Source organism: Amia ocellicauda, chromosome 8 (genome assembly GCF_036373705.1).
Source record: "Amia ocellicauda isolate fAmiCal2 chromosome 8, fAmiCal2.hap1, whole genome shotgun sequence".
Taxonomy (NCBI): domain Eukaryota; kingdom Metazoa; phylum Chordata; class Actinopteri; order Amiiformes; family Amiidae; genus Amia; species Amia ocellicauda.
This window is the reverse complement of record NC_089857.1, coordinates 42,009,806-42,036,619: the sequence shown is the minus strand read 5'-3', so window position 1 is coordinate 42,036,619 and position 26,814 is coordinate 42,009,806. Positions and strand designations below refer to the sequence as shown.

Sequence of the window (26,814 nt, the reverse complement as noted above, 5' to 3'; positions counted from 1 at the left end):
AGTTATGAGTTGAGTAATTCCATCAGACAGTATTACTTTATATAAATATAGTCTTGATCGGCACTGGATGTGAAGTGAGAGGCGGCTTGATTTTAAACCAAAATATAATGTGTGTCGGGATAATGTTTGTCTCCTATGTTAGCCAGATAAGGGAAAGATTAATTGTAAGCTTTTAAAAAATAAAAATAGATAGACATATATACACACAGCTCTGGAAACAATTAAGAGACCAGTGCAAAATGATCAGTTTCTCTGGTTTTATTATTTATAGGTATGTGTTTGGGTAAAATTAACATTTTTGTTTTATTCTATAAACTACTGATAACATTTCTCCCAAATTCCAAGTAAAAATATGAATGGAATGGAATGGCTGCCATACATGTAGAGATGCTGATTTAAAGAAAAATGTGCAGTGGTCTAAATTTTTTCCAGAGCTGTATAAATATATATAATCTGTCAAGAGTCCCATCTCAAACAGGACTGAATTTGTACTTTGCCAATTTACCACATAAACCTTTCAGACTCAAAAACTCTAATAGTTGTGATTCACCTGAAATTGTCAAGATTGATGGTGGACGTGCTGCTATTTTTACATGTGAAAGAAGCTTTTAGTGAAGTTGTCTTAGTGAAAAGATGTGTGGTAGACATGCTGCGGGTTTGGGGGGCAATTTCCCCAGCAGGCCAAGTTTTCATGTCCTGAAAGGGCTCGTTCGCTTAGCAAAATGAAAATGCAGAGAACAATGCTGTCAGCACACATTTGTATGATGTCCTATAAATGTAACCGGCTCAGACTGCTGTAGTGTCTTATAATAACATCCCCTTGTGTGAGTCTGAGTTTTGTTGTTCCATTGAACCTTAAATGCAGGAGAAAAAGCATGTTTGGCCTTGTATGCAAAACTCCTTGTATTAAAAATAAAAGGTTCCAGTTTTTTGGAGCGCTTTGTATAAGCTTTCAGTCAGGAGTTACTGGCAAAGGGTGTCCTTTTTAGTTTTTGTTACGTGTGTCATTTAAATGTTTTTTTTCCTACTGTACCGCTGGATTAGAACAACAGTCAGTAGCTCTTAATGCATGGAGAAAGATTGAAAAGAGGGTTTCTGTTCTATAAACTACTTAGTTGCTAAAATTAGCCTTTTTGAAATCTGTGAAAGTGTGGAGGAATCTGCTCAGATGAAGGATGCAGGGAGAAGTGAGAGCGAGTCAAGTGCAGACGTTTCCCAGCAGAACTGCAAGAACAGTGAACCAGATCAAAATAGGCTAAAAAAAACAGCATTGCCTGTACACAATACTCATCAGTCCCTCCTTATGTTCCTTAAAAAATAAAAAGATCTGAATATTAAACATCTGTGTCCTGTAAGGCTTAGACAGGAGTGACGTGTTAATCCCTATTTCTTCAACAAAGAATTCTTACTGCATGGAAATCAGTTTTTATATCTATGCTGGTGGTAATATACCAAATGAGGGAGAAACTTCAGTAAGTCACTTGTACCTTTTAATACAAATGTTTCCCTGTGACTGTGCGTTACATGTTTAATTAGCAGCAGCTGTGATCTCTCTAATTACATAGCAATCTACCGATCAGCTCATAATTATGTGAACATGTGATTCTGCCGTCAGCTGGGATGGAGTTTGAGTCTTCGTTTGTGAATTGAAATGGAAATGGAAAACCACAGTGAGACGAACCAGGCTGGTCATCCCTCTCTGTGCTTCAGTGACGTTTACGCTTCTGACTGTAATCTGAGTTTTAGGTGTCTTGTTTCTAACCATAGTGTCTCTGTTCTCCTTCCAGTAGCCGTGACATGGAGAATAAGGACACCCTGCGGGGGCTACAGAAGATGGATGACCGGCCCGAGGAGCGGATGATCAGGGAGAAGCTGAAGGCCACTTGCATGCCCGCCTGGAAGCACGAGTGGCTGGAGAGGCGCAGTCGGAGAGGGCCGGTGGTGAGTGGAGTAGAGAGGTGCTAGCTAACTGCAGCTCAGCTCAGATGTACATATAGATATAGACAGATGCATGTCGCTTTTAGGCACAAAACATTCGATTTTCCTCGTGGTTGTAGAAAAACTGACGTTTGACAGGCAGAGAAGTGAGAATGTAAACTGCTGCAGTGCGAACAGGAGATGAAGAGCAGAGCTAGCGAGCTACAGGACCCCCTTGGACCCACACGCTTTGCTCTCTGCCTCGCAGGTGGTGAAGCCCATCCCGCTGAGGCCGGACGGCAGCGAAGTCGGCAGGCAGGGGAGCGAGGCTGGGAGCGAGTCTGCGGCCCCCCCTCAGGCCCGAGGCCGACGCAGTCCTTCCCCCAGTTCCTCCTCTTCCTCTTCGTCCTCCTTCAAGACCGGCGTGAAGTCGGAGTCCCCCGGCGTGCGCAGGAAGAGAGTGTCTCCGGTCCCAGTAAGTCTCCACACTGGTGTGTCAGCTGTGCCCCCCACACCCCCACCCCTGTGTCTAGCACAGTGATTTACACTTGCATTTCACTCCATTAAGATTCATGCTGAGGTGTTTTTTTTTTGTTTTGTTTTTTTTTTTCTTCCCCTTAAACTAATTAAAGGCACGTAACAATCAAATTAGTGCAAGTCAAAGCTCAAAGCTATTTTTGGAAGTGATTGGACCAGAGCTGCTAATGTTCCCTTTGCTGTGCTGTGCATTTTTGTCAAGTGCGCTGTTTTGTGTAGTTTCAGAGTGGCCGCGTCACCCCTCCCCGAAGGGCGCCCTCCCCGGACGGCTTCTCTCCCTACAGCCCCGAGGAGACCAACCGCCGAGTCAACAAAGTCATGAGGGCCCGTCTGTACCTGCTGCAGCAGATCGGCCCCAACTCCTTCCTGATTGGAGGAGACAGCCCTGACAACAAATACAGGGTGTTCATTGGTCCTCAGGTAAATGTGGTCAATGCACAGGCAAGCGTATAAATAATGCATCATCAAAAGTGGTTGAAGATTGATTTTTCAAAGTCTGTGCCTTTCAGTCTGTGAAATATTTATTATATACGGAATAAGGTTACAGTTGGTGGAAATTTCCAGAGGCGCGGTCTTGTTTGGGGATGGGGTTTATGATTTAGGGATGACGGTACCCCTCTTTTCCCCTGCTCCTGGGCACCTGCGAGACCTTCCGCTCATGAGCTCGTGCTGTACGGAGTGCTTTTGATCGGGACGCGTGTCTCTAACATGGCTGTGCTTCGTGTGACCCTGACAGACCTGCAGCTGTGGCCGGGGAACATTCTGCATCCACGTGCTGTTCGTCATGCTCAGGGTGTTCCAGCTCGAGCCGTCGGACCCCATGCTGTGGAGGAAAACGCTGAAAAACTTTGAGGTAATCTCAGCCGAAGATGAGCCCCTGTGTGCGGTTCCGTGTCTGCGCTTCAGTCGGTGTGACAGAACGATGGCCCGGCTAGCATGCAGCGCTCGAGTTGTATGAATCACATGAACGTGTGTCTGTGGTTAATTCTTCATGAAGAGAAACGTACAGTCTGTGTTTGTGTATTTCCTGCCTTTGGAACTTTTGTTCTTGTCGCTGCTCCTCGTGTTTCTATTTCTACTGTACCTGTAAGTCTGTCAGTCACCCATAGTTTACTGGAAAAGGTATTTCCTGCCAAACCCTGTGGCTGATTACCAGCTCTCTTGACTAACTGTGGGAGCCCCTTGAACACACGCTCTTCGTGTCCACAGTAACGCACCTGTGCGACACCATATGGCCTAGTGGATTGTTTATTATTCCTCTCTCTTATCAACTTTGTAAGTCACCTTGGGTGTTGGTGTATGCCAAATTAAATAATTGATTGATAATATTGTTTCCCAAACTGTAACTCGTCGTGTCGTAAAAACAACGCTGTAATCTGTCGTCTTGCACATAGTAGTTGAAGTGCACTTATGATGCATGTTGGGCCCTCGAATCCCCACATCGCTGGCGGGTTTGGGTGGACTCTGTATTGGCCGGGCCTGGCTTGGCAGGGCTCCCATCCCCCGTGGCTGACTGGGCATCTGCGAGCCGGCAGCGTTTAAGTGCACCCTCCCTGTACTGGGTTGCGGCCGAGGCTGTTGCAGGAAGGAAATGTGTCCGTCTCCAGCCCACCGTCTGTAAGGGGTATAAAAAGGGTTTTCCTAACTGTAATCTTGGCTGCTGCGTTTTATTGACTATTGTTCATGGCGTGATTGATACTTAGCGACCTGTCTTCAAAATCATGTGTAAAAGGTTACACTGGACCTCATTGTCTCCTGCTTTGTACTTTTGCAACAATAATAACATGCCCTCCCCCTCTGTTTTTCCTGTGAAGGTGGAGAGCCTGTTTCAGAAGTACCACAATCGACGCAGCTCCAGGATCAAGGCCCCCTCGCGCAATACAATCCAGAAGTTTGTCTCCCGCATGTCCAACTCTCACACGTCCTCGTCTTCTAGCACGTCAACGTCCAGCAACGAGAACAGGTGCGGTTTCCTGCCAACTCGCCGCCTGCCTCTGCCCCCGTCCGTCTGATTGGCAACGTCCTTTTCAGGCCCAGTACTGTTACCCATTTGAGACATCTCCGATCTCCCCTCGTACCCATCTCGGTTCACTTACAACTCCACTCACTGTACAAACTCCTCTGTTTACTTCAAGATTATTTCATAGATGGTAGACGGAGCTCCTTCATTCCACTCACTATTTCACCTGTGTTGATTAATGAAATCCCTGGATTCAGGGTTTGGTGGCTCATGTGATCTCAAGCCACGACCGCCTCGGTGGAAGCAGTCCAGTTATGTCATACACAGACCCGGCCAAAAACAAAACAAAAAAATGGCAGCGGGATTGTCATTGATGGCAAGTTTTCAGAAAGGTCAGAGTTGTGTCTTCTTGGCTTGCAGCATGAAGGACGAGGAGGAGCAGATGTGTCCCATCTGTCTGCTGGACATGCTGGACGAGGAGAGCTTAACGGTGTGTGAAGAGGGCTGCAGGAACAAGCTCCATCACCACTGCATGTCAATCTGTAAGTGTTTCGGGTGTGGTGTCACAGGGAACCATCAGACCACCGCTTTGGGCAGTCTGTGGTCTATAATATGTTATCTATGCTGACCTATAAGCACCTTTACGGTCAAATACGCTCTTTCCATGACATCCCATGTTGTTGTCCTTCTGCACTGGGGAGCGGCCGGTTGAGTTCAGCACGGGCTAATGAAACCACAGACAGTCATTATTTTAATCTGGGTCTCGCTTGACAGGCAGTCACAGAGCATTTTCTCTCCCTGTCGTTTCAGGGGCCGAGGAATGCCGAAGGAACCGGGAAACGCTGATCTGCCCTCTCTGCAGGGCCAAGTGGAAATCGCACGACTTCTACAGGTAGTGACACCGTTTGACAATCGGATCCCGTGTCCGACAGCTGTCGCACAGTGACCATTCAGCCTGAAAAGGCCAGCGAGGGTCTTTTCTTTTCTGCCAAGACATCTCTCTTGTTTTCTGCTGTCGGGACACGAAAGACCTTTTCATCTTCGGCTGATCAAACCTTTAAGTCTCAATTCCCTCAGGGCAGCGGAACGGAGTGCGAGCCCGACTACAGGAAGTGAGGGACACTAAATGACTCATGTGGACGGCCACACGGGTCTAGTGCCGGGCTTGAGCCATTTACATCGAGCTTAATATGGTTCAGCAGCTGAGCTCGAAAGCTCTGGCTGAAGAATGCGAGCGTCAACAGGATGGAATTAGACCTCCACGATAAATCCTGCCATCGATTTTTACAGCAAGTGGATGAAATTAATTGCGCTTCGGTTTGGCCGTTCTGGTCTAATTTAAAAGTTGTGCACGGAGGACATTCTGTGCCTAAGAATACTGTGTGGGGGTCTTATCCTGGAGGCGGTCAAAGATAGCGCGGCGTCTTGGAAGGGGGGCATCTGATCTGTAGAGTAGTTAATGGTGCTGTTTTTATCCCGGTGACAGACGTGTATAACAACAAAAAGGCCATTGCTTTTAATACTGAATGTTTGCACCCTCTGTTGAAGTGTCGTGCGTTAACTCTCAAGTAGTGGCTGCTTTCCCAGCGTCGGGGGGGTGGGCTCTTCTGCCTCCTAATAAGGTAGCTCCTCTTTTAATTGCCATTCGCACAGTTTATGGGAGGCTATCTCTGCTAAATCAAGAGTTTTGTCTTATCAAGCTGGATTGCCTCCACGCGGTCACAAGAGCCAGACTCCCTGGCACCAACACTTTGTAGTAGTTTTTTCTCCCCTCTTCTCTCACTAGCTGTCATTTGGATGCAGCCGATTCTATTAATTCACTCCTCTAGTGTCACCATTAGCAGATTGGCTTTCCTTGTTTCTGATTAACACATTCTAGTTTAGAGATGTGAATATGGCTTGCAGTCTACAGAAACTTAAAGGAAGAGATCACTGAGTGAATTATTTAAACTGATAAACATTAGAACATAAGAAAGTTTACAAACGAGAGGAGGCCATTCGCCCCATCGTGCTCGTTTGGTGTCCATTAATATCTAAGTGATCAAGGATCCTATCCAGTCTGTTTTTGAATGTTCCCAAATTGTCTCTTCAGCCACATCGCTGGGGAGTTTGTTCAGATTGTGACGCCTCTCTGTGTGAAGAAGTGTCTCCTGTTTTCTGTCTCGAATGCCTTGAAGCCCAATTTCCATTTGTGTCCCCGGGTGCGTGTGTCCCTGCTGATCTGGAAAAGCTCCTCTGGTTTGATGTGGTCGATGCCTTTCATGATTTTGAAGACTTGAATCAAGTCCCCACATAGTCTCCTCTGTTCCAGGGTGAGAAGGTTCAATTCGCTCAGTCTCTCAGTAGGACATTCCCTTCAGACCTGGAATATGTCTGGTTGCTCTCATTGTGCCTTTAACTAGACTACTTTTTCTCCCTAAATAGCTTGGTTCTTGTTATTATTGATGTTTTTAGCCATGAACCCTCCAGCCCATTGGACAGCGTTGTGGCCCGGCAGACGCACTCTCAGTCCCAGCAGCAGCAGCAGCAGCAGCAGCAGCACCAGGCCTCTCCTACGGACCCCCAGAGGAGAGGGGAGGAGGGCGACTTCAACCTGCCTCACTACGGCGTGCAGCAAATCCCCCCCACGTACAAGGACCTGGCCGAGCCCTGGATCAAGGTGAGCCTGTGACACAATCACATAGAGGGCACAGTGGCAGATGATTAAGGTCCCCCGTTAGTTGAACATCATCCAGGGAGAGATGCAGTCTGCTCTCTGGGTCGGCCTGCATGAAGCCCCCTGAGGGTTTTGACCTCTGACCTCTCCGCTTCCCCTCCAGGTGTTCGGGATGGAGCTGGTCGGCTGCCTGTTCTCCAGAAACTGGAATATCCGGGAGATGGCGCTGCGCCGGCTGTCCCATGACGTCAGTGGCGCTCTGCTGTTGGCCAACGGCGAGCGCACGGGCACCTCCTGCTCGGGCGCCGGGACCGGGCAGGGCGCGGCAGGGGGCGGCTCCTCTCAGAGCGGGGTCTCCGGGGACGTGGTGGTGGAGTCCTGCTGCTCGGTGCTGTCCATGGTCTGTGCCGACCCCGTCTACAAAGTCTACGTCGCCGCACTGGTACGTTCCCCACGTCTGTGTGTGTGTTGAGTCGCCGGAGAGGGTTAGAACTGCTTTTCAGATGACAGAAGTGCGATTCCCGCTCTCAACACATGACGGGGAGGGAAATTAAATGGAAAACCGCTCTGGAGGACTTTGCGTTCGTGTCCCCTGTGGCATTGGTCATTTATCGGGTATCTCGATCGATGGGGCCGTGCCTTTGTGTTCGGTGTTGCCCAATGGGAGCCCTCAGCGCGTTACACAGGAAGTGCGTTGGCAGACGGAGCCCGCGATCTGCGTTTACGGAAGAGATGAGAGACGAGATCCTAAACATTTACATATCCAAAGAGGGTTCAGCCGAGCATTGAAAGGATTATCGCGCACTGGAATCACAAGACTGCAGATAATTAACTTGAGAAGGTTTGAGACCCCATGACTATAATTTCAACTGAGCAGAATCCTTCTCAAACACCATAAACTTCGAGTGACCAAAAGCAACATATCTGATGTTTCCAAATCTTTTTGGGATCCGTGTTTAAAGCCTTTTCATTTCATGTCAGTTAAAGCATTGCTGTTTTGGGCTTTTCTACGCAGAGGTCATTTCTAACAGGCAGGCACCAGAGGAGGTTTCTAACCTAATTACTCCTCTCTGTGGGGGAAAAAAAAAAAACGAAAAACCCACCCAACCCGCTATGGGTCTGGAATTCCGGCTTCTGGAGGTCTTGACATTTGCCTGCGGCGTTCAGTCTCCAAGGCGGGCGTTCGCGAACACAAAACCGTATTGTCTGTTTGGGTTTTCAGGCATGTGTTCGGAGAGAGGCTCCACTGTTGTTCTCGTCTGCAACTGCAGTGGAGAGAGGGAGGTAGCTTTGTACTAAAAATAACCAGCGCAAGGCTGCCGATTGAGGGAGAGAGGAGAGAGAGAGGGCCATTACTCTTAGCCGTGCCTTTGTTCTGCAGTCCGTTTATGAGCTGAGTAGATTGTGATGAAAGCGAAGCTATTTGCCGCCTATTCACTGACCCAGGTCACGTTAGTGTTTCGTGAGGAATTGAATTATTTTTCTTAACGTGTGTGTATATACGGACAGATAGATCTAATATATTTTTGCCTGTAAACAGTCTGAACATGCTGGCTGTTGCTTTGAGGAGTCGTCTTCCACACTTAGAGGGAGAGCATTTTGTTTCATTTAGTTTTAAACACTGGAAGAGATGCTCTGGTCTGTGGAGAGCCGAATGTAGGCCTCTGTATGGGAAGCATATTAATCGATCAGCGCAGTTATTATTGAGCGTTCGTGGGAGATTACCTTTCCCTCTGCCTTGTGGTGACTCTGCCCGGTCTAACATACTCGTGCCACTTCATTTCGTCAAGCTGCAGTTGGGGACCAGTTTTAAGGCGTAAACATATGTAAATAGATTGTGCTCAGTCATGCATATGCCAGCATAAGGTCAAATCGCCGGTTTGTCACTTGAGCAAGTCCCATTGTTATTACAATCGCCACATACTCTCCTGTCTGAGAGAAGAGCCAGGATTTCCTGACCCCAGCAGGAGATGTCTGGCCTGTTTGTGTGATGCCGAGATAATGTAACATCTTATTATTATTGTAAATGTCTTGGCGGAAGCCCCTATCGGGACAACGAACTGTTGTCACACAAAACACACAACGTAGGTCCTCTAGAATAATCCAATACACAGTGGTTTGGCAACGCATCCTTCTGAGAAACGAGATTGTTCGGCACCCGGGAATGAGTCCAGGATGTAACGCGTTCGCTTTATTACCCAGAATGCCACCCGGCCTCCAGGTACCCCAGAGTGACCGTGTTTTTGTTCCGGTGCAGAAAACCCTGCGGGCCATGCTGGTGTACACCCCCTGCCACGCTTTGTCGGAGCGGACCCGGCTGCAGCAGCTCCTCAGACCCGTGGTGGAGACCATCCTGGTGAAGTGTGCCGATGCCAACAGGTAACCCACTGCGCACGGGCGTCGGCCGGGGAATCGGGGTCGGTGACTGCCGGATTGAGTTGTCCGGAGGCACATTGATGGAGTAACGGAAGCAGGTTCCGGCTGGTGTCAGGCTGTTGATATCTGTGCCACTGTCCCGGCATAGAACGGCGTGGAACGTAGCGCCATCTTGTGGCAACACAGGCTTTCCCACTGTGAGAGAAACACAATAAGGGATCTGCTGTGCAATTCAGTAGCTGTTTGCATGTTTATTTCTAAATATAAACGTGTGTGTGGTTTAAAAATCCTCTGATACACATTTTTTTACGCAATATTGCATCTCCATCTATGTTAATATTATGTATAGTATATTAAAATGTATATTATTCTTTCTCTGTCAGTCGTACGAGCCAGCTGTCCGTCTCCACGCTGCTGGAGCTGTGCAAAGGGCAGGTGGGAGAGCTGGCGGTCGGGAGAGAGATCCTGAAAGCAGGTAGGATCTTTTATTTTGCATTTTATTGACCTCAGGACAAGAAATCCAGTCCTGCATAACCACTGCTGTCATTATAGTCAAATGCTCTGCCATTTGATTAACTTAACTGCTGACTTCTGCAGGGTCCATAGGTATCGGAGGAGTGGACTACGTCTTAAACTGTATCCTGGGCTCTCAGACGGAGGCCACCAACTGGCAGGCGCTGCTGGGACGGCTGTGCCTCATCGACCGGCTCCTACTGGAATTTCCAGCCGAGTTTTACCCCCATATCGTTTCCAGTGGGGAGTGTCAGCAGTCAGAGATGCTGGTGGAAAGGTAAGGACGTTCAAACCCCAGCAGCTGAAATTGATTTGGGGCCTGTCGGGAATCTGATGTACCGATCGGTGGGACGTGTGATTCCTTAGTCTGTCAGGGTGTCGGTTATGCGGTGAGAGATTGAGGTGTTTCGCTCCTGCCCCCCACAGGTATCAGAAGCTGTTGTCCCTCCTGAGCTTCGCGCTGCAGTCCATTGACAACTCCCACTCGATGGTGGGCAAGCTGTCCAGGCGGGTGTTCCTCAGTGCGGCGCGGATGGTGGCCCGGGTGCCCCATGTGTTCGTCAAGCTGCTGGACATGCTGAGTGTCACCAGCTCCACGCACTACGCACGCATGAGGCGGCGCCTGATGGCCATCGCGGAGGAAATGGACATCATCGAAGCCATTCAGATGGGCATGGAGGACATGCACGTGGGAGAAGGGCGCCACGAAGACTTTGTGCTGCCGGCAGCCCCTCAAAACTCGCCCAACATCACGGAAAACAACACCCCTGCCCACACCGTGCAGCTGACCGGGAAGATAGGCAGAGGTCTGGCCGACATCAAGCCTGGCGTCAGCCCGGAGGACGTCACGGAAAGGCTGGCTGGCATTACTGTAGGACTCCCCACGCTGTGTGCTTCCGCCGAGCAGCCGAAGGCTCCAGTTCACACAAAGAGCCGGCCACTGAGCCAGTGTCTGAACTCGCCCTCGTCAAACTATTCCCCGACCCCGTTCCCCACGCTGCCCTCTCCCTCCACCTCCCACCCGCCCCCATTCCCCGCCCCCGATGGCGCCAAGGCCAGGCCTCAGGGCTTCATCCCCGGCAAACTGGCCTCCGCTTCCCCCGGCACGCAGCGCAGGTTCCTGCAGATTCAGAAGGGTGCGCATGCAGAGCGGGAGCCCGAGAAACTGTCCCCCGTATTCACCCAGGCCAGGCCCCTGCCCTCCAGCCAGATCCACAGACCAAAGCCGTCGCGGCCGTGCCCAAGCGACTGCGGGAAGCAGCCGTGCGACGCCACCAGAGGCACCATGAAGCTGGAGCTGAAGGACGTGCCGCACTGCGACGGCCGCTGCGGTGGCGGCGCCGGCGCCGGCAGCGTCACGCTGATCCCCAGCGAGGACACAGTCTTCACGCCCGTGGAGGACAAGTACCATCGCCTAGACTCCTCGGCTGAGCTGAACTCCAGCATGGAGGACCTGCTGGAGACTTCCATCCCCGCCGGCGACAGCACGGTCACCTTCAAGTCCGAGGTGGCGGTGCTGTCGCCCGAGCGGGCCGGCGGCGAGGACGACGACTCCTACGCTGACGACGTGAACCAGAACCAGAAGTGCAAGGAGAAGATGGAGGCCGAGGAGGAAGAGGCACTCGCCATCGTCATGGCCATGTCGGCGTCCCAGGATGCGCTGCCTGCCATCCCGCAGCTGCAGGTGGACAAGGGAGAGGACGTGATCATCATCCAGACCGATGTAAGTGCCGTCTCGCACCGTGGAGTTGTGTGGTGTCAGGTGACCCTGAAGGCAGTTCCCTGTTTGACTGAGATAGGGACGGAAAGGCTTACTAAGAAACATTAGAAACATAAAGTGTCCAAGCGAGAGGAGCCCATTCACCCGATCGTGCTCATTTGGTGTCCATTAATAACTAAGTGATCCAAGGATCCTATCCAGTCTATTTGTATTGTTACAATAAGCTTTTCCTGCTTGGCAATAATCCTGGAGAAGCCATATTAATTCCCCCGCTTTTTTTTGGTGGGGTTTATTTTTGTTTTAGTTAATTAAACACGGTGTACAATAAAATGATAAAAGTAAATAACTGCACCTTGGACTGTGGACTGTTGTCACACCGCTGTCATATGATCTGTTGACCTGTGCTGAGTTCTCCATGTCCTGGCTAACGAACACCATGACTGCAGCCTGCCAGGCCGTGACTTTTATGACGCAGTCTGATGCTTTCATATCGGGCCCTTTGGAACAGGTCGTCTGGGTAAAATCCATTCCACTCGCATGTCAGTAAAAACAACACAAACGCTGCACTGCTCTCGTTGTAAACCCGTCTGCTTTTATTTCCCATGCGTTTCCAGACCCCAGAGACCCTGCCTGGACATACCAAAGCAAAGCACCCGTACAGGGAGGGTGCAGAGTGGCTCAAGGGACAGCAGATCGGCCTCGGAGCCTTCTCTTCCTGCTACCAGGCGCAGGACGTGGGAACCGGGACGCTCATGGCGGTCAAACAGGTAAGCGCTGGCTGGGTGACTCTCTTCTCTGGTCGTTGCTCTCTGACCTGAAACCGACTGTCCTGTCTGCACCAGGCCTGGTTACTTTATGATGCCCATGTGGGTCGGCCTCCTGCCCCCTAGATGCCCCTGGCTGCTCCAGTACACTGTATGTTGATCAGGGGGGTCGTCTAGTTCTGCTCTGGCAATGCCGTGTGGTGACCTCTTGCCCTCCTCCCTCCCGCATCAGGTGACCTACGTGCGGAACACGTCCTCGGAGCAGGAAGAGGTCGTCGAAGCTTTAAGAGAGGAGATCCGCATGATGGGCCACCTGAACCACCCCAACATCATCCGCATGCAGGGGGCCACCTGCGAGAAGAGCAACTACAACCTGTTTGTGGAGTGGATGGCAGGTGAGAGCCGACGCCACTGGTGGGGACAGACCCGCGGGCTCTGCAGTGTAGAGCTTAGTGCTTTCCATTAATTTATCCATCTCTATCTCTCACTGCCTCCTTTCCATCCGTCTGTCTCTTTTCCGTCTCTCTAGGTATTTACGTTTTCCGATGTTGGTCTGGTGTTGGTTTCGCTCTGGCGCACCTGAAGGGTCTCGGGGAGGAAGGCAGCTCGTTGAAAGTGAATTCTGTCCGTCTCTCCCCTCAGGCGGCTCGGTCTCTCATCTGCTGAACAAGTACGGGGCGTTCAAGGAGGCGGTGATCATCAACTACACGGAGCAGCTGCTGCGCGGCCTCGCCTACCTGCACGAGAACCAGATCATCCACCGCGACATCAAAGGTAGGCTCCTCCTCGGGGGGGGTCTGGGAGGACTGTGTGCTGGGAGTTAGTTGGGGTTGTGATGAAGGAGAAGGCACCACCCTGACCACTGCCCCCTTCTGTCACGCTCGTTCTAGGTGCCAATCTGCTAATCGACAGCACGGGGCAGAGACTGCGCATCGCCGACTTCGGAGCCGCGGCCAGACTGGCATCGAAGGGCACGGGGGCCGGAGAGTTCCAGGGGCAGCTCCTGGGAACCATCGCCTTCATGGCCCCGGAGGTAAACATCGTATAAAAATAAACTGCTTTTTTATTTAATTTGTCACCCATCTGTATATACACAAATAAAGGAAAAACCTGAATAAATTAGTGTAAGAATGTAACGAATGCAGACGTCTCCAAACAGGTATACTGCATGACACAATTAAGCAATTAACATCCCATCATGCTCTGTGGCATGTATACAAATGCTGAGCAGGCCCAGCTGACCTTGATTTTGGATCAAGATGGCAAGAGGAAAGGATCTCAGTGACTTTGAAAGAGGGGTCATTATTGGGGCATGAATGGCAGGAGCTTCAGTCACACAGACGCTCAACTGGCTCGTGTTCTGGACAAGTGGGCGAGTGCATGTGTGGGACATCAAGAGAACAGGACAGGCCTGACTGCTGGACCCTACAGTGAGGGGGTCCGGAGTCTCTGTTATGCTGTGGGGGGCATTTTCCTGGCATGGTTTGGGTCCACTTGTCCCCTTAGAGGGAAGGGTCGCTGCACATCATGACAGTTATTCTGAGTGATCACCTTTATCCTATGGTGACACATTTCTATCCTGATGGGAGTGTCTCTTCCAGGATGACAATGCCCATCCACAGGGCACGAGGGCTCACTGAATGGTGTGATGAGTATGAAAATGATGTGACTCATATGCTATGGCCTTCACAGTCACCAGATCTCTGTCCAGTCCACCCATGGGAGATTCTGTTAGACAGCGCTCTCCACCACCATCATCAAAACCCCAAATGAGGGAATATCTTTTGGAAGAATGGTGTCCATCCCTCCAGTAGAGTCCAGAGACAATCAAACCCACCACCGAGTTCAGTGTTTCTGCTTCCTCTGCCAACACACATCTGCTTCCTTCACTCGAGTGCTTGGAAGCTGAAGTCAGGTCTCCAGTTTGCTTTTTGCCCACCGTCATTTTAATGTTAATTGGCCGGACAAAGGTCTGGGCGATCCGGCGCTCGGAATGTATAGCGCCGACAGTCACGTGCCCCGCGGAGAACGGGCTGGAGTGGATTTAGGGTTCTCAGTAACTCTGAATAAAAGGAAATCGAAATCCCTGTGAGGCACCAACAATGAATGGGCCTCTTAATCTCTTGTTATCATTGTCGTCCAAAACATGTTTAATTAGGAGGGGAATCAGTTGGCGGTGCCTCCAGCAGCAGCACTGCACTTCATTATGTCTCTCTCTCGGAAACGAGCCGCCTGCTTTCCTCTCCTGAAAGGAAGGAGATAAAATAAACTTGCCGTGTTTCTGGCGCTCGGGCTCGGTGGTTTAAGACCAGGTCTCCGACAAAAGCATGAGCTGTGATCGAATGTATTATTCATTGGATGATTAAACTGATTTAATGGCAGGGGTGCAGTAATAAGAGGTTGCTATGTAATTAAATAGTGTACGTTTTTATCAGCTATCAGTTCAAAACGAATGTTTGTTTTAGTGTCATTATGGCTGCCTCCTGTTCCCTTTCTCTAATCTGTTCCACATCGCAGACATTGAGTCCATAGACCTGAGTATTGGATTCTCCTGTCACTCTTGACGCCTAAGAAGCAATTCCGGAACAATTGGTCCTGATAAATCATTAGAACATAAGAGTGTCCAGTCGAGAGGAGCCCATTCGCCCCATCATGCTCGTTTGGTGTCCATTAATAACTAAGTGATCAAGGATCCTATCCAGTCTGTTTTTGAATGTTCCCAAATTGTCTCTTCAGCCACATCGCTGGGGAGTTTGTTCAGATTGTGACGCCTCTCTGTGTGAAGAAGTGTCTCCTGTTTTCTGTCTTGAATGCCTTGAAGCCCAATTTCCATTTGTGTCCCCGGGTGCGTGTGTCCCTGCTGATCTGGAAAAGCTCCTCTGGTTTGATGTGGTGGATGCTTTCATGATTTTGAAGACTTGGATCAAGTCCCCACGTAGTCTCCTCTGTTCCAGGGTGAAAAGGTTCAGGTCCCTCAGTCTCTCAGTAGGACATTCCCTTCAGACCTGGAATAAGTCTGGTTGCTCTCCTCTGAACTCCCTCTAGAGCAGTATGTGACAGGATGTTTTGCATAAATAAGGAATGAATTGAAAGTGTATTATGGTGGTTGTGGTGTAGTTAAGGATCACTGATGGTGTGCAGATTAGTCTAAGCAGTTGAAGCTACAGCTTTCTCTCTCAGTAGGACATTCATAGGAGGCATGTGAACACAGTACATTGTCCTGCAGTAGCGCTGTGTCCGTCTCGGTCTGTGCCCGTGTGGCATGTCTTAACGGTGCGGTGTATCGCAGGTCCTGCGTGGGCAGCAGTACGGCCGCAGCTGCGACGTGTGGAGCGTGGGCTGCGCCATCATCGAGATGTCCTGCGCCAAGCCGCCCTGGAACGCCGAGAAGCACTCCAACCACCTGGCCCTGATCTTCAAGGTAAGCAGCAGGGAGTCGGGGGTCTGGTCGTCAGTCGGAGGGAGACGGGTCCAGGCACAGGCAGGGGGTTCAGTCAGTTTGTGGTAGATGGTCTACTTTCCTTGCAAACCAAAAATTACCAAACCTTTCAGAGGAATGCGATCTCTAAGAGTTAAAATGACCCTAGGGTGGATTGTATGTAACGGTCATGTTCTCCTGGGTTTCCCGCTAACCTGCGCTGTCCTCCCCCCTGTGCCACGCAGATCGCCAGCGCCACCAGCGCGCCCACGATCCCTGTGCACCTGTCCCCCGGGCTGCGGGACGTCACCCTGCGCTGCCTGGAGCTGCAGCCCACCGACCGGCCGCCCTCCCGGGAGCTGCTCAAGCACCCCGTTTTCCGCCTCAACTGGTAGAGGGCCCCCCCAGGAGAGGACGCTCCTCACCCGGATACTACTGAAGCCCAGCGAACCGCCGCCTAGCCGGGGACCCCGGAGCGCCGCGCCAGCCTTAAACCCGATCGCACCCCCCGGGCCCCCGAGAGGCCCCCGCTTCCTTACCGCGCCGGCCGCAGCTGAGCACAGAATGCAGACGAGCTTCGAGGTTCTAGAACTGCACTCTTCAGAAGTGCGACACTGGGCCTTCCTGGCCGGCTTTTTTCTTAGTCCCGAGCTTCTCTTTTATTTCCTCGTTTTAAAAAACTGTTCGTTTGTGAGGGAGGGCAGTTTCGTGGACGGCGTTTCTGTTAGAGCACTTTTGCAGCCATAATGAGGACTGTGGGGGGGCTGTCCTATCCCGACCTCCCGTTTCAGACCACCGCTACGAACATGCGATGGCGCAGCGTAGGACTCGTTACTGCTGTCGTTCTAAAGGTTTTACTAGAGTAAGTCACTGTCCACCGGTGTAATATTACTGTAACATCTATAGGAAACAAGTCATTAGACGGTTCTTTTAATGAAATATGTTTAAATCAGCGGATTCTGTTCGTACCACTGGTTTTTAATACGATTATCATGAATATGCAGTTTGATTTGTGCATTTTACTGTTCGGCCATGTAAACCTGGTTTTGTAATCGGAAAGATACTTTTATCTTCCTTAAAAATGTTCAGGGAACGGTTGATATTCTGGCAACAAAGACCATTATGAATCGGCACAGTGCTGAATGTGAAAGATTACAGTGCCAATGTTTCAAAGATTTGTTTGTTGACATTATCTGGTGTCTGGATCTCTTTTTATAGAATATATACAGCTCTGGAAAAAATGGAGACCACTTAACATTGATTTCTGAACTTGGAGTGGTCTCAATTTTTTCCAGAGCTGTGTATATATATATATATATATATATATATATATATATATATATATATATATTTACCAATATGCTTTTGCGTGTTACTCGCATCCTGTTTTTCAAAGCTAGCCTTTTAACCGAAGACCTTTTTATATTTATATATTTTTTATAAATATATATATAAATAAAACGAGGGGTTTTGGGGGGAAGGTTCTCGAGTCAGGGTACAGTCTGCTGTGGTTACAGATCTCACTGTTACATTTGAGCCTCGTCGAGTTGACTAAATTGATTCTTTGGATGTTGTCGTTTCTAAAAGTCTTTAAAAGAAGTCTTGTCAGATTTCTTCCTATTTAAAAAAATGGAAATTCTTCCTGCTATTGATGTGTGTCTGTCATTTCTCTTGGATGCTGTTTCAGTGTCAGACCGCTCTGATTGGTCTCAGAGGTTTATTCCCAATCGGAGACGACAGCCCTTTCCTACAATTGTCGTTTCATTCATTTGCTGTTCCTTTTTTAACTTTATCTTGTTTTTGGCAAGGACATTGCTGGGTACAGTATTTAAGGTATTTGACAGACAGTTTTTTTTCTTTTCTTTTCTTTTGAATCCGACTGTTTTCATAGCGTATTAGGCTAGGGATTAGAGCATGTGCCTAAATCATTTTAATTGTTTGACATTTAACTCTTCAAGTGGTGTTGTTCCGATTGTAATCAGTTTAGAAAAATGGTCTAAAATGGTGCTTGATCTGTTTTAAATGTTTCCAAACGTGTACAAAACGAGAAATCCTTGGGTTTTTGTTTCTGGAACCTCTAGTCTGAGATTATGAAAGGAGGCAATAATGTGCGTTTTAATAACGAGTTTTAATGAAAAAGAAAGTCACGATTTTTATAGTAAATTGATTTTTTTTATGCAAATTTCTATTTCTTTATGCGGAGTACAAGCTGACAAAGCTTGAAGAGTTAAAATGTAAATAAATGTGAAGTTTGGTAGCTAAATTTATTGTACTTGACTCCTGTTCTTTTGTACCACTTTTTTTTTTATGGAAATTTGTCTGTTTTTGCTTTGGGTTATTTTTTATAATCTTACTTTAAAGAAAATCTTTCTGTATGAGCTTTAAATTTATGCACTCTTGCCATTTTTATATACTGGAAAAAAGATAATTTCTGGCAGATTCTTAAAACTGATGAACCTCAGCTAATCAGTATTACATGATCCGCTGTCCAGCTTGTGTTTCTTGCAAATCGTAATACCTTCGGCTTCTCTTCCAGTCCGCTAGTGGGTCCCTCAGCTTGCTGGAGTATACGCGGTGTATTTCCTTTTTATATCATTTATTTTATTTGAAAATGCAGATGTGATGTAATCTTATTTTCTTTTTGGATCGGAGCTGGACTGAAATCGTCACATGTAATTATTGTTTTTGTGCTGATTGTGTTACTTGGTACTTCTTTTTGTGTGTAAATAACGTCTATTGCTGTTTTATTCCGGTCTCTACTACCTCAGGTGTCCTATAGATTTTCTTCTACCAAAGTTCACTTTCACAATATTATATGCTATGTGACTGTATTCTTGTTTTGTTTCTTGTTTTACAAAGATTTCCAGGGCTTAAGGGCTAACGTCTATTAGCACCTTACTGTGCAAGCAAAGTTTTCAAGAAATCTCTGGGTTAAAAGAAATTTTAAAAAATAAAGAAATTGGCTTAAATGTATCCTTTGTAATTTTAAATATACCAAGATATTTTAATTATTAAAAGTTTTTACCCCATTTGAAGCATTTTATAGCATAATTTGGACTTATTTTGGTGTTTGTCTTTATAGTAAATAAAAGATTTTGAACAAATCCAAGACTGTGTTCTTGTTTCTGTTCTCGGCCTGTCAATGTCGGCCCTCGGGTGTCTTCACTGCGCTCCTCCCTGCTGCACCTGACACTCGGACACCTTTGCACACCGAGAGGAGCGCGTTTCATCTCGTCGGCCATGAACTGTGTACTCGTTGCAGGCCTGCGGGGGATTACAGAGGTCATGTTTCGCAACAATATCGACCGGATAATTGTCTTTACAAAAAGATCCGATTGTAGGGCCCAAAGTTTCAAGTGCAAAATGGAAGTTTCAAACATTAACTACTTTGTAAATAAAATTGTAGCGACGCATGGAGTGTTTACAATTCTCAGACGTATAGCACGCATTGTAAACATCCGTGTTGGTCCACAGCCCCCGTGCACATCAGCGATTGCTGCCTGATCTAAAATGCAGAATCTGTGCTTGTCTAATTGTCTAAATCGATTCCACCCATTCAAGGGGAACTAGCACAGAGCCTGATGTGATGGGTTTATATTCACTGGTGTGGGGGAGTGTGTAAGTTACTAAAATGATTAGAATGGAACAGAAATCGCTGTTATACACTCCTAAACACACATAAATCAGTATATCGATCGTGTTAGCAACTGCCTTAGTTCCTCTTTCAGGTGGAATAGCTGCCACAGAATAAGCCATGTTAAAAAAACACAAATACAGGAAATAATACAAGATTAGTCAAGACAGGCAGAGAATTAGTTTAGCTTCCTCTGCCACCTGCTGGTGTCAAAGCCACACTACACTCATATACAGAAAGTGCCCAGTAAATGGGAGAGATGCAGAAAAACTATTTTCTCCTGATTTTAAATATTCCCTTTCTTGTTTTGAATTTTGTTTCTTTCTATATTAGGAGCCAACCCTTTAATATGTAACGAGCATCCCCTGTAAGAGTGGCAAGATCCAAGTTTCTCTCTTTCTCGGTGTGCCTACATTACTGTAGTACGTACATTACATTACTGTAGTATAATTTGTTAGGAGTAGTGTGCATCAGGAATAGTATGTAAAATGAAGTAGGTTACTAGCTGTAGTATAATAGCAGGTACAGTGCCTCTCAAAACTATTCACCCGCTTGGACTTTTCCACACTTCATTGTGTTACAAATGAAATCAGAATGGATTTAATCAGGAGTTTTTGCCACTGAGCAACACGGAAAATGTCCATAATGTCAAAGTGAGAAATATAATCTGCAAATTGTTCTAAATTCATTACAAATACAAAACAGAAGATCACTGCATATGTAATCACCCCTTTTCTCTGACACACCTGCTTGAGCTGGGGTGAAACCAATGGTCTTTAGAAGTCACCTAATTAGCTGAATGGAGTCCAGCTCTGTGCAATGAAGGTGTGTCACATGATTTCAGGTTCAATACCCCTGTCTCCGGGAGGTCCCACAGTCGGTTAGTACAATTCCTAATGGAAACTACATCATGAAGATGAAGGAACATTCAAATCAAATCTGGAATAAAGTTCTTCAGAAGCACCGATCAGGGGTCGGATATAAGAAGATTTCCAAGGCATTGAATATTCCCCAGAGCACAGTAAAGTCCATTATTAAGACATGCAGGGAATATGGCACAACTGTGAATCTGCCTAGATCAGCCCGTCCTCAAACACTGAGTATCCGAGCGAGAAGGGCACTAGTCAGGGAGGCCAGCAAGAGGCCTATGGCAACTCTAAAGGAGTTACAGTCTTCCACGGCTGAGCTGGGACACTGTGCAGACTGCGACAACAGCCCTGAGGTTTCACAAAAGTGGCCTTAATGGGAGAGAAAAAGACTCGCATAAAATCTGGGCTAGAATTCCCCAGAAGGCATGTGGGCGACTCTGATACCAAGTGGAGGAAGATCCTATGGTCTGATGAGACCAAAATAGAGCTTTTTGGCCTCAACGCTAAGCACTACATTTGGCGCCAGCCCAACACCACACATCATCCTGAGAACACCATCCCTACCGTGAAGCATGGTGTTGCAGCATCACGCTATGGGGATGCTTCTCTGCATCAGGGCCTGGAAACCCTGTAAAGATAGAGGGCAAAATGGATGCAGCAAAGTACAGAGAAATCCTGGAAGAAAACCTGCTGAAGTCCACAAGAGACCTGGGACTTTGGAGAAGATTCACCTTCCAGCAGGATAATGACCCCAAACATACAGCCAAAGTCATGCTGGAGTGGCTTCAAAACAAAAAGGTCAATGTCCTGGAGTGGCCCAGTCAAAGCCCGGACCTCAATCCAATTGAGAATATGTGGAAAGAGTTGAAAATTGTTGTTCACCAAAGGTCCCCATCCAGCTTGATGGCGCTTGAGCAGTTTTGCAAAGAAGAACGGGAAAACATCAGTGTCCAGATGTGCACAGCTGGTAGAGACTTATCCACATAGACTCTTGGCTGTAATTGATGCCAAAGGTGCCTCTACCAAATATTGACTGAAGGGTTGATTACTTATGCATTCAATGAGTTTCTGTTTTGTATTTGTAATGAATTTAGAACAATTTGCAGATGATATTTCTCACTTTGACATTATGGACATTTTCTGTGTTGATCAGTGGCAAAAACTCCTGATTAAATCCATTCTGATTTCATGTTGTAACACAATGACACAAAAGTCCAAGCGGGGTGAATACTTTTGAGAGCCACTGTATGTTCATGTTATTATTTATTTATGTATTTATTTATTTATTAGCAGATGCCTTTAAGTGCAATAATACAGTGCAGTTCAAGGCATAATGCCAGGGATGGCGAGCCTGTGGCACCCAGAGCCGTACAGGCTGGCACGGCCGCTCACTTGTCTAAACTGATTGGCACTTCAGAAAAGCAGTCAGTGTATTTGGCAGTGACGGCGCTGCCCCCAAGTCATTGAGCTGCGCTACGTTATATTCAGACTATTAATGCTTCAGGTCAGGTTCTTGTGCGCAGATTTTCACAGTTATGCGCAGAACTGCAGAATCCTCCGCTCCCATTGGTGGAGCTGCGCAGATCCGCGAAGAACTGCGAGAATGTGCACTTCACGGACGAGATGTTAGTGTGATGATGATGTTCATGCTGCTGTGGCTCTGGGAGCAGGAGGAAGAGGACACAAACTAGGTCTGTGCTGTTGTGATTCATTGTGGTCAGCAATGGACGTGTCTGTTGAACTCGCAGGGGAAAGCAATGTGTTTACTGTTATCTCCTGTATCAAATGAAGAAATGGCCACAATCAGTCCTATTTAACACTCCAATCATTTTAAAACTTCATAAAGTTTGCAAAAGGAAGCTGTAAGTTATCCAAAATAAGTACATTTTGCCTTTGATTGTAGAGTACATTTGTGCACACTCAAACTCACGGTACATTGATACCGCTGCATAATTTTCTCCTTAAAACATAAGTGCCACACAATGTATATTAATCTACACGTTTTAGTTATTTTGCAAAATGTAAAAGCAGTAGATATTAAGTAAATATATGTTGACAAAAAGCGCATTGGTAATGACTGAGTGCAAACAAAACACAAATATGAAGGGTTACTAAAGCAGCCAAATGAACAAACCTCTACTTCTTGTATGTAACCGCAGGGCAATGGAGAACCTGTGGGACTTTGTTTTGGGGGTAGATTGTGATTTACCCCCAAAACAAAGTCACTGTATACAATTAAGAACATTGTCCAGTCGAGAGGAGCCCATTCGCCCCATCGTGCTTGTTTGGTGTCCATTAATAACTCAGTGATCAAGGATCCTATCCAGTCTGTTTTTGAATGTTCCCAAATTGTCTCTTCAGCCACATCGCTGGGGAGTTTGTTCAGATTGTGACGCCTCTCTGTGTGAAGAAGTGTCTCCTGTTTTCTGTCTTGAATGCCTTGCAGCCCAAGATTGATTGATTTACTTTAAATGAGGATTAAAGATTCTCATTGTCCAAAATAAAAAGGGACATATTCCAAAAATGATCGAGCTAGTGAAGTGCTCTTACTGTTGATTTTTGTAAATGTCAATTGACAATAATCTGTGAGCAAAAATGGAGCCTGCACATTTATAATATTTTGGGGGAAGAATATGTGCCTCGCTTCATTGGGCTTCATACTCTGCAGCAGCAGACTCCCATTAGCAGACTGGAGCAGCACTGGCTTCTCCAGACTACAGAGGGATATGGGGGGGAGGTTGTTCTATCTGTCCATGATATTTAGATTTTTCTGTATTGCGGTTTGTTTTGTGAGCATGTTTGCTTAATAACTTAATTACAACAACAACAATATATATATACATATTGGTTAAAAAATTGCTGTTTAGCCCCTGTATATACTTTCATATCCCTAATTTATCACTGGCACCCTTTGGCACTTAGCAAAGTATACAAACCAGACTTCGGGCACTCCAGACAAAAAAGGTTTTCCTTCCCTGCCCTACTGCCCTTCAAAGCACACAGTTCTCATTGTTCATATTAAACACGCTGCACGGTCATCTTTTTAAATAGCTTGTGATATGCTTGTGTTCATCTTTATTTCTTCTTCTTCAGTAATGCACATAATTCAATTCAGCCACTCTATACACGAGAGCAAGATGCATCAGCAAGTGGGGCCTTTCAATTTAATAATTCAGTAAAATACCAGTTATTATTTAACAGCCTGGGGTTCGAGAAGAATATTTGATGGAAAACACACTTTTCTTCCCCTTTCCCAGTGTACTTGCAGGTTTCAGTTCAGTAGGCAAGCTCAGTAATTGGTGATTAAGTTTAAGCAGCATTGTTAGGAACCCAGGAGCCGGAGCTGCTGTTGGCCTGAGACCCCTGGCATCCGGCCGCCATGACCGTCTGAAGGCAGAGGCGCTGCGGTGCAGGGGGCGGAGCTGCACTGGTCACTGACTGGGGCGACCACAAAATACTGTGTACAAGTAAGTAGCTCTAGTATAATAGAAAGCAGATTATGTTCATAGCATGACAGTTATTATAAATAAATGTAAGGTATATGATTATTGGTAGTAGTAGTGGTGTGGTGGTAAGTAAACGCAACGTTTAAGTGTTTATGGGACAAAAAAGTATATATATATATATATATATATATATACACACACTCACCTAAAGGATTATTAGGAACACCATACTAATACTGTGTTTGATCCCCTTTCGCCTTCAGAACTGCCTTAATTCTACGTGGCATTGATTCAACAAGGTGCTGAAAGCATTCTTTAGAAATGTTGGCCCATATTGATAGGATAGCATCTTGCAGTTGATGGAGATTTGTGGGATGCACATCCAGGGCACGAAGCTCCCGTTCCACCACATCCCAAAGATGCTCTATTGGGTTGAGATCTGGTGACTGTGGGGGCCAGTTTAGTACAGTGAACTCATTGTCATGTTCAAGAAACCAATTTGAAATGATTCGACCTTTGTGACATGGTGCATTATCCTGCTGGAAGTAGCCATCAGAGGATGGGTACATGGTGGTCATAAAGGGATGGACATGGTCAGAAACAATGCTCAGGTAGGCCGTGGCATTTAAACGATGCCCAATTGGCACTAAGGGGCCTACAGTGTGCCAAGAAAACATCCCCCACACCATTACACCACCACCACCAGCCTGCACAGTGGTAACAAGGCATGATGGATCCATGTTCTCATTCTGTTTACGCCAAATTCTGACTCTACCATCTGAATGTCTCAACAGAAATGGAGATTCATCAGACCAGGCAACATTTTTCCAGTCTTCAACTGTCCAATTTTGGTGAGCTTGTGCAAATTGTAGCCTCTTTTTCCTATTTGTAGTGGAGATGAGTGGTACCCGGTGGGGTCTTCTGCTGTTGTAGCCCATCCGCCTCAAGGTTGTACGTGTTGTGGCTTCACAAATGCTTTGCTGCATACCTCGGTTGTAACGAGTGGTTATTTCAGTCAAAGTTGCTCTTCTATCAGCTTGAATCAGTCGGCCCATTCTCCTCTGACCTCTAGCATCAACAAGGCATTTTCGCCCACAGGACTGCCGCATACTGGATGTTTTTCCCTTTTCACACCATTCTTTGTAAACCCTAGAAATGGTTGTGCGTGAAAATCCCAGTAACGGAGCAGATTGTGAAATACTCAGACCGGCCCGTCTGGCACCAACAACCATGCCACGCTCAAAATTGCTTCAATCACCTTTCTTTCCCATTCAGACATTCAGTTTGGAGTTCAGGAGATTGTCTTGACCAGGACCACACCCCTAAATGCATTGAAGCAACTGCCATGTGATTGGTTGGTTAGATAATTGCATTAATGAGAAATTGAACAGGTGTTCCTAATAATCCTTTAGGTGAGTGTATATATATAGCATAGTATATATATATATATATATATATATATATATATATATATATATATATATATATATATATATATATATATAGCTTATGATTCTGAGGAAGTTACTGCGAGAGGAGTGATTAATGGATCATAATAATATTAAAGATCTTGCATGAGAATAAAACGTCAGGTTCTCACATGCAGACTAATAATATCCATTTACACCACCGGAGGTCGCTGTATTTTCAGAAAATGATTCAATACAGGTGCACGACTGAAATACTGTAAAATCCTTGCTGTATTTATTTTCTTTAATTATTCTTCATCATAGACAGACACTAAGATAAATGCTTATATTCTGAATACTGGAGAGAGAGATAATAAAAGAGAATCGGGGTCATTGTTGGCAGACCCTTCCGTCAATGCCTTGAAATTGTGTTCCCCTGATTTAATTAACACAATTAACACACACACTATGGATGCATTTTTGTACCCTTTTTTGTTTTACAGCTTCCATGATCCATCCTTGTTTCTTTGTCAAATAATTACCCCTCCACTGGTTTAACTTCTGTACTTCCTTGCAAAGCAGGTTTGCTCTCCAGCCCATGGGAGCGCGTCCTCTGTGCACATTTGACGTGGCAAGTATGTATAGATTGTTTTTGTCCATTCATATTTTATTTATTACTGTCGCTAACTATCCTAATTCTTTATCGTAAGTTGGCATGTGTTTGCTATCTCCACTTTAAATTGCTGGACTCTTTTTGTAATAGTGTTTGCATTCAGCATTGACTTTTTGGGGAATAAGTGCGCATTGATTTACTTACAGTATCGAAGTGCTTCTACCAGATAAATACCATAAAAACGACAAACTGAACGGGATACAGTTGTTACTCGAGTGTTAATCCACGTGTTGGTGCATTGGGTTCAGTGTTACACTTGCGATATTGGATAATAATAATAGACGTCATCTGATATAATAATAATACAAATAACTCAAAGCTGCAATTGTGCTTTTCGCAGGTATGGAAAGTTCACAAGTGTCCCCAAAACATTGAAAGCAATTGCTAATGCACATGTACAACTGCAGCGCAACCGGCGTTTCTTATGCAAATAGCTGGTGCGCATTTACACTTGAATCCTATGCGCACATTTCACACACTGTGCACGCCGTGCTCTGCAGCGCACAGACCCCCGAGCCCGGCTGCGGGTCTGTGCGGGTCTGTGCGGTGCTGGCGAGCCCGGGGGGGTCTGTGCGGGCCTGTGCGGGCCTGTGCGGTGCAGCCCCCCGTTGCCATGGGGACGCTCGCCCGGTGCCGCTCGCGCTGCCGCGCCAGGACTCGAAGGCGCGCTCTGATTGGTCGCGGCGCCCTGTGATCGGCTGCGGCGCCCTCTGATTGGCTGCGGCCCTCTCACCATACACCGTCACTCACTCACACCATCCAGCCACTCAGAGCGGCGCTTCGCACGGCCTCGCCTTCTGGGCCGCTGATTGGCCGAGCAGCGAGCGGGGTGGGCGGGAACTAAACGTCGGCGCGCCTGATTGGACCCGAAGCTGTCAACCAGGGCCGGAGGGCGCCGCCCAGACAAGCCGTCCGTCTTGAC

At 47.0% G+C, this 26,814-nt stretch overlaps 1 protein-coding gene across 6 annotated transcripts in view; it reads left to right on the top strand.

Annotated features, from left to right (window-relative positions):
- The window catches only part of map3k1 (mitogen-activated protein kinase kinase kinase 1, E3 ubiquitin protein ligase), a 44,731-nt gene extending 25,766 nt beyond the window's left edge, over positions 1–18,965 (top strand). For 3 of the 6 annotated variants that reach the window (XM_066711469.1, XM_066711474.1, XM_066711471.1), the window contains exons 2-20: positions 1,788–1,941; positions 2,186–2,392; positions 2,674–2,874; positions 3,191–3,307; positions 4,269–4,417; positions 4,835–4,956; positions 5,225–5,306; positions 6,869–7,073; positions 7,234–7,512; positions 9,328–9,449; positions 9,830–9,921; positions 10,044–10,236; positions 10,386–11,682; positions 12,294–12,446; positions 12,676–12,838; positions 13,086–13,217; positions 13,334–13,476; positions 15,733–15,864; positions 16,107–18,965. In XM_066711469.1, coding sequence (XP_066567566.1) covers positions 1,788–1,941; positions 2,186–2,392; positions 2,674–2,874; positions 3,191–3,307; positions 4,269–4,417; positions 4,835–4,956; positions 5,225–5,306; positions 6,869–7,073; positions 7,234–7,512; positions 9,328–9,449; positions 9,830–9,921; positions 10,044–10,236; positions 10,386–11,682; positions 12,294–12,446; positions 12,676–12,838; positions 13,086–13,217; positions 13,334–13,476; positions 15,733–15,864; positions 16,107–16,256 — 4,093 coding nt within the window. In that variant the 3' untranslated portion in view covers positions 16,257–18,965. Of the gene's footprint in view, positions 1–1,058; positions 1,473–1,787; positions 1,942–2,185; positions 2,393–2,673; positions 2,875–3,190; positions 3,308–4,268; positions 4,418–4,834; positions 4,957–5,224; positions 5,307–6,868; positions 7,074–7,233; positions 7,513–9,327; positions 9,450–9,829; positions 9,922–10,043; positions 10,237–10,385; positions 11,683–12,293; positions 12,447–12,675; positions 12,839–13,085; positions 13,218–13,333; positions 13,477–15,732; positions 15,865–16,106 lie in introns of those variants that run through there. The other 3 variants (XM_066711470.1, XM_066711472.1, XM_066711473.1) reach the window with 2 other exon arrangements.
- The last annotated feature ends 7,849 nt before the right edge of the window (positions 18,966–26,814 follow it).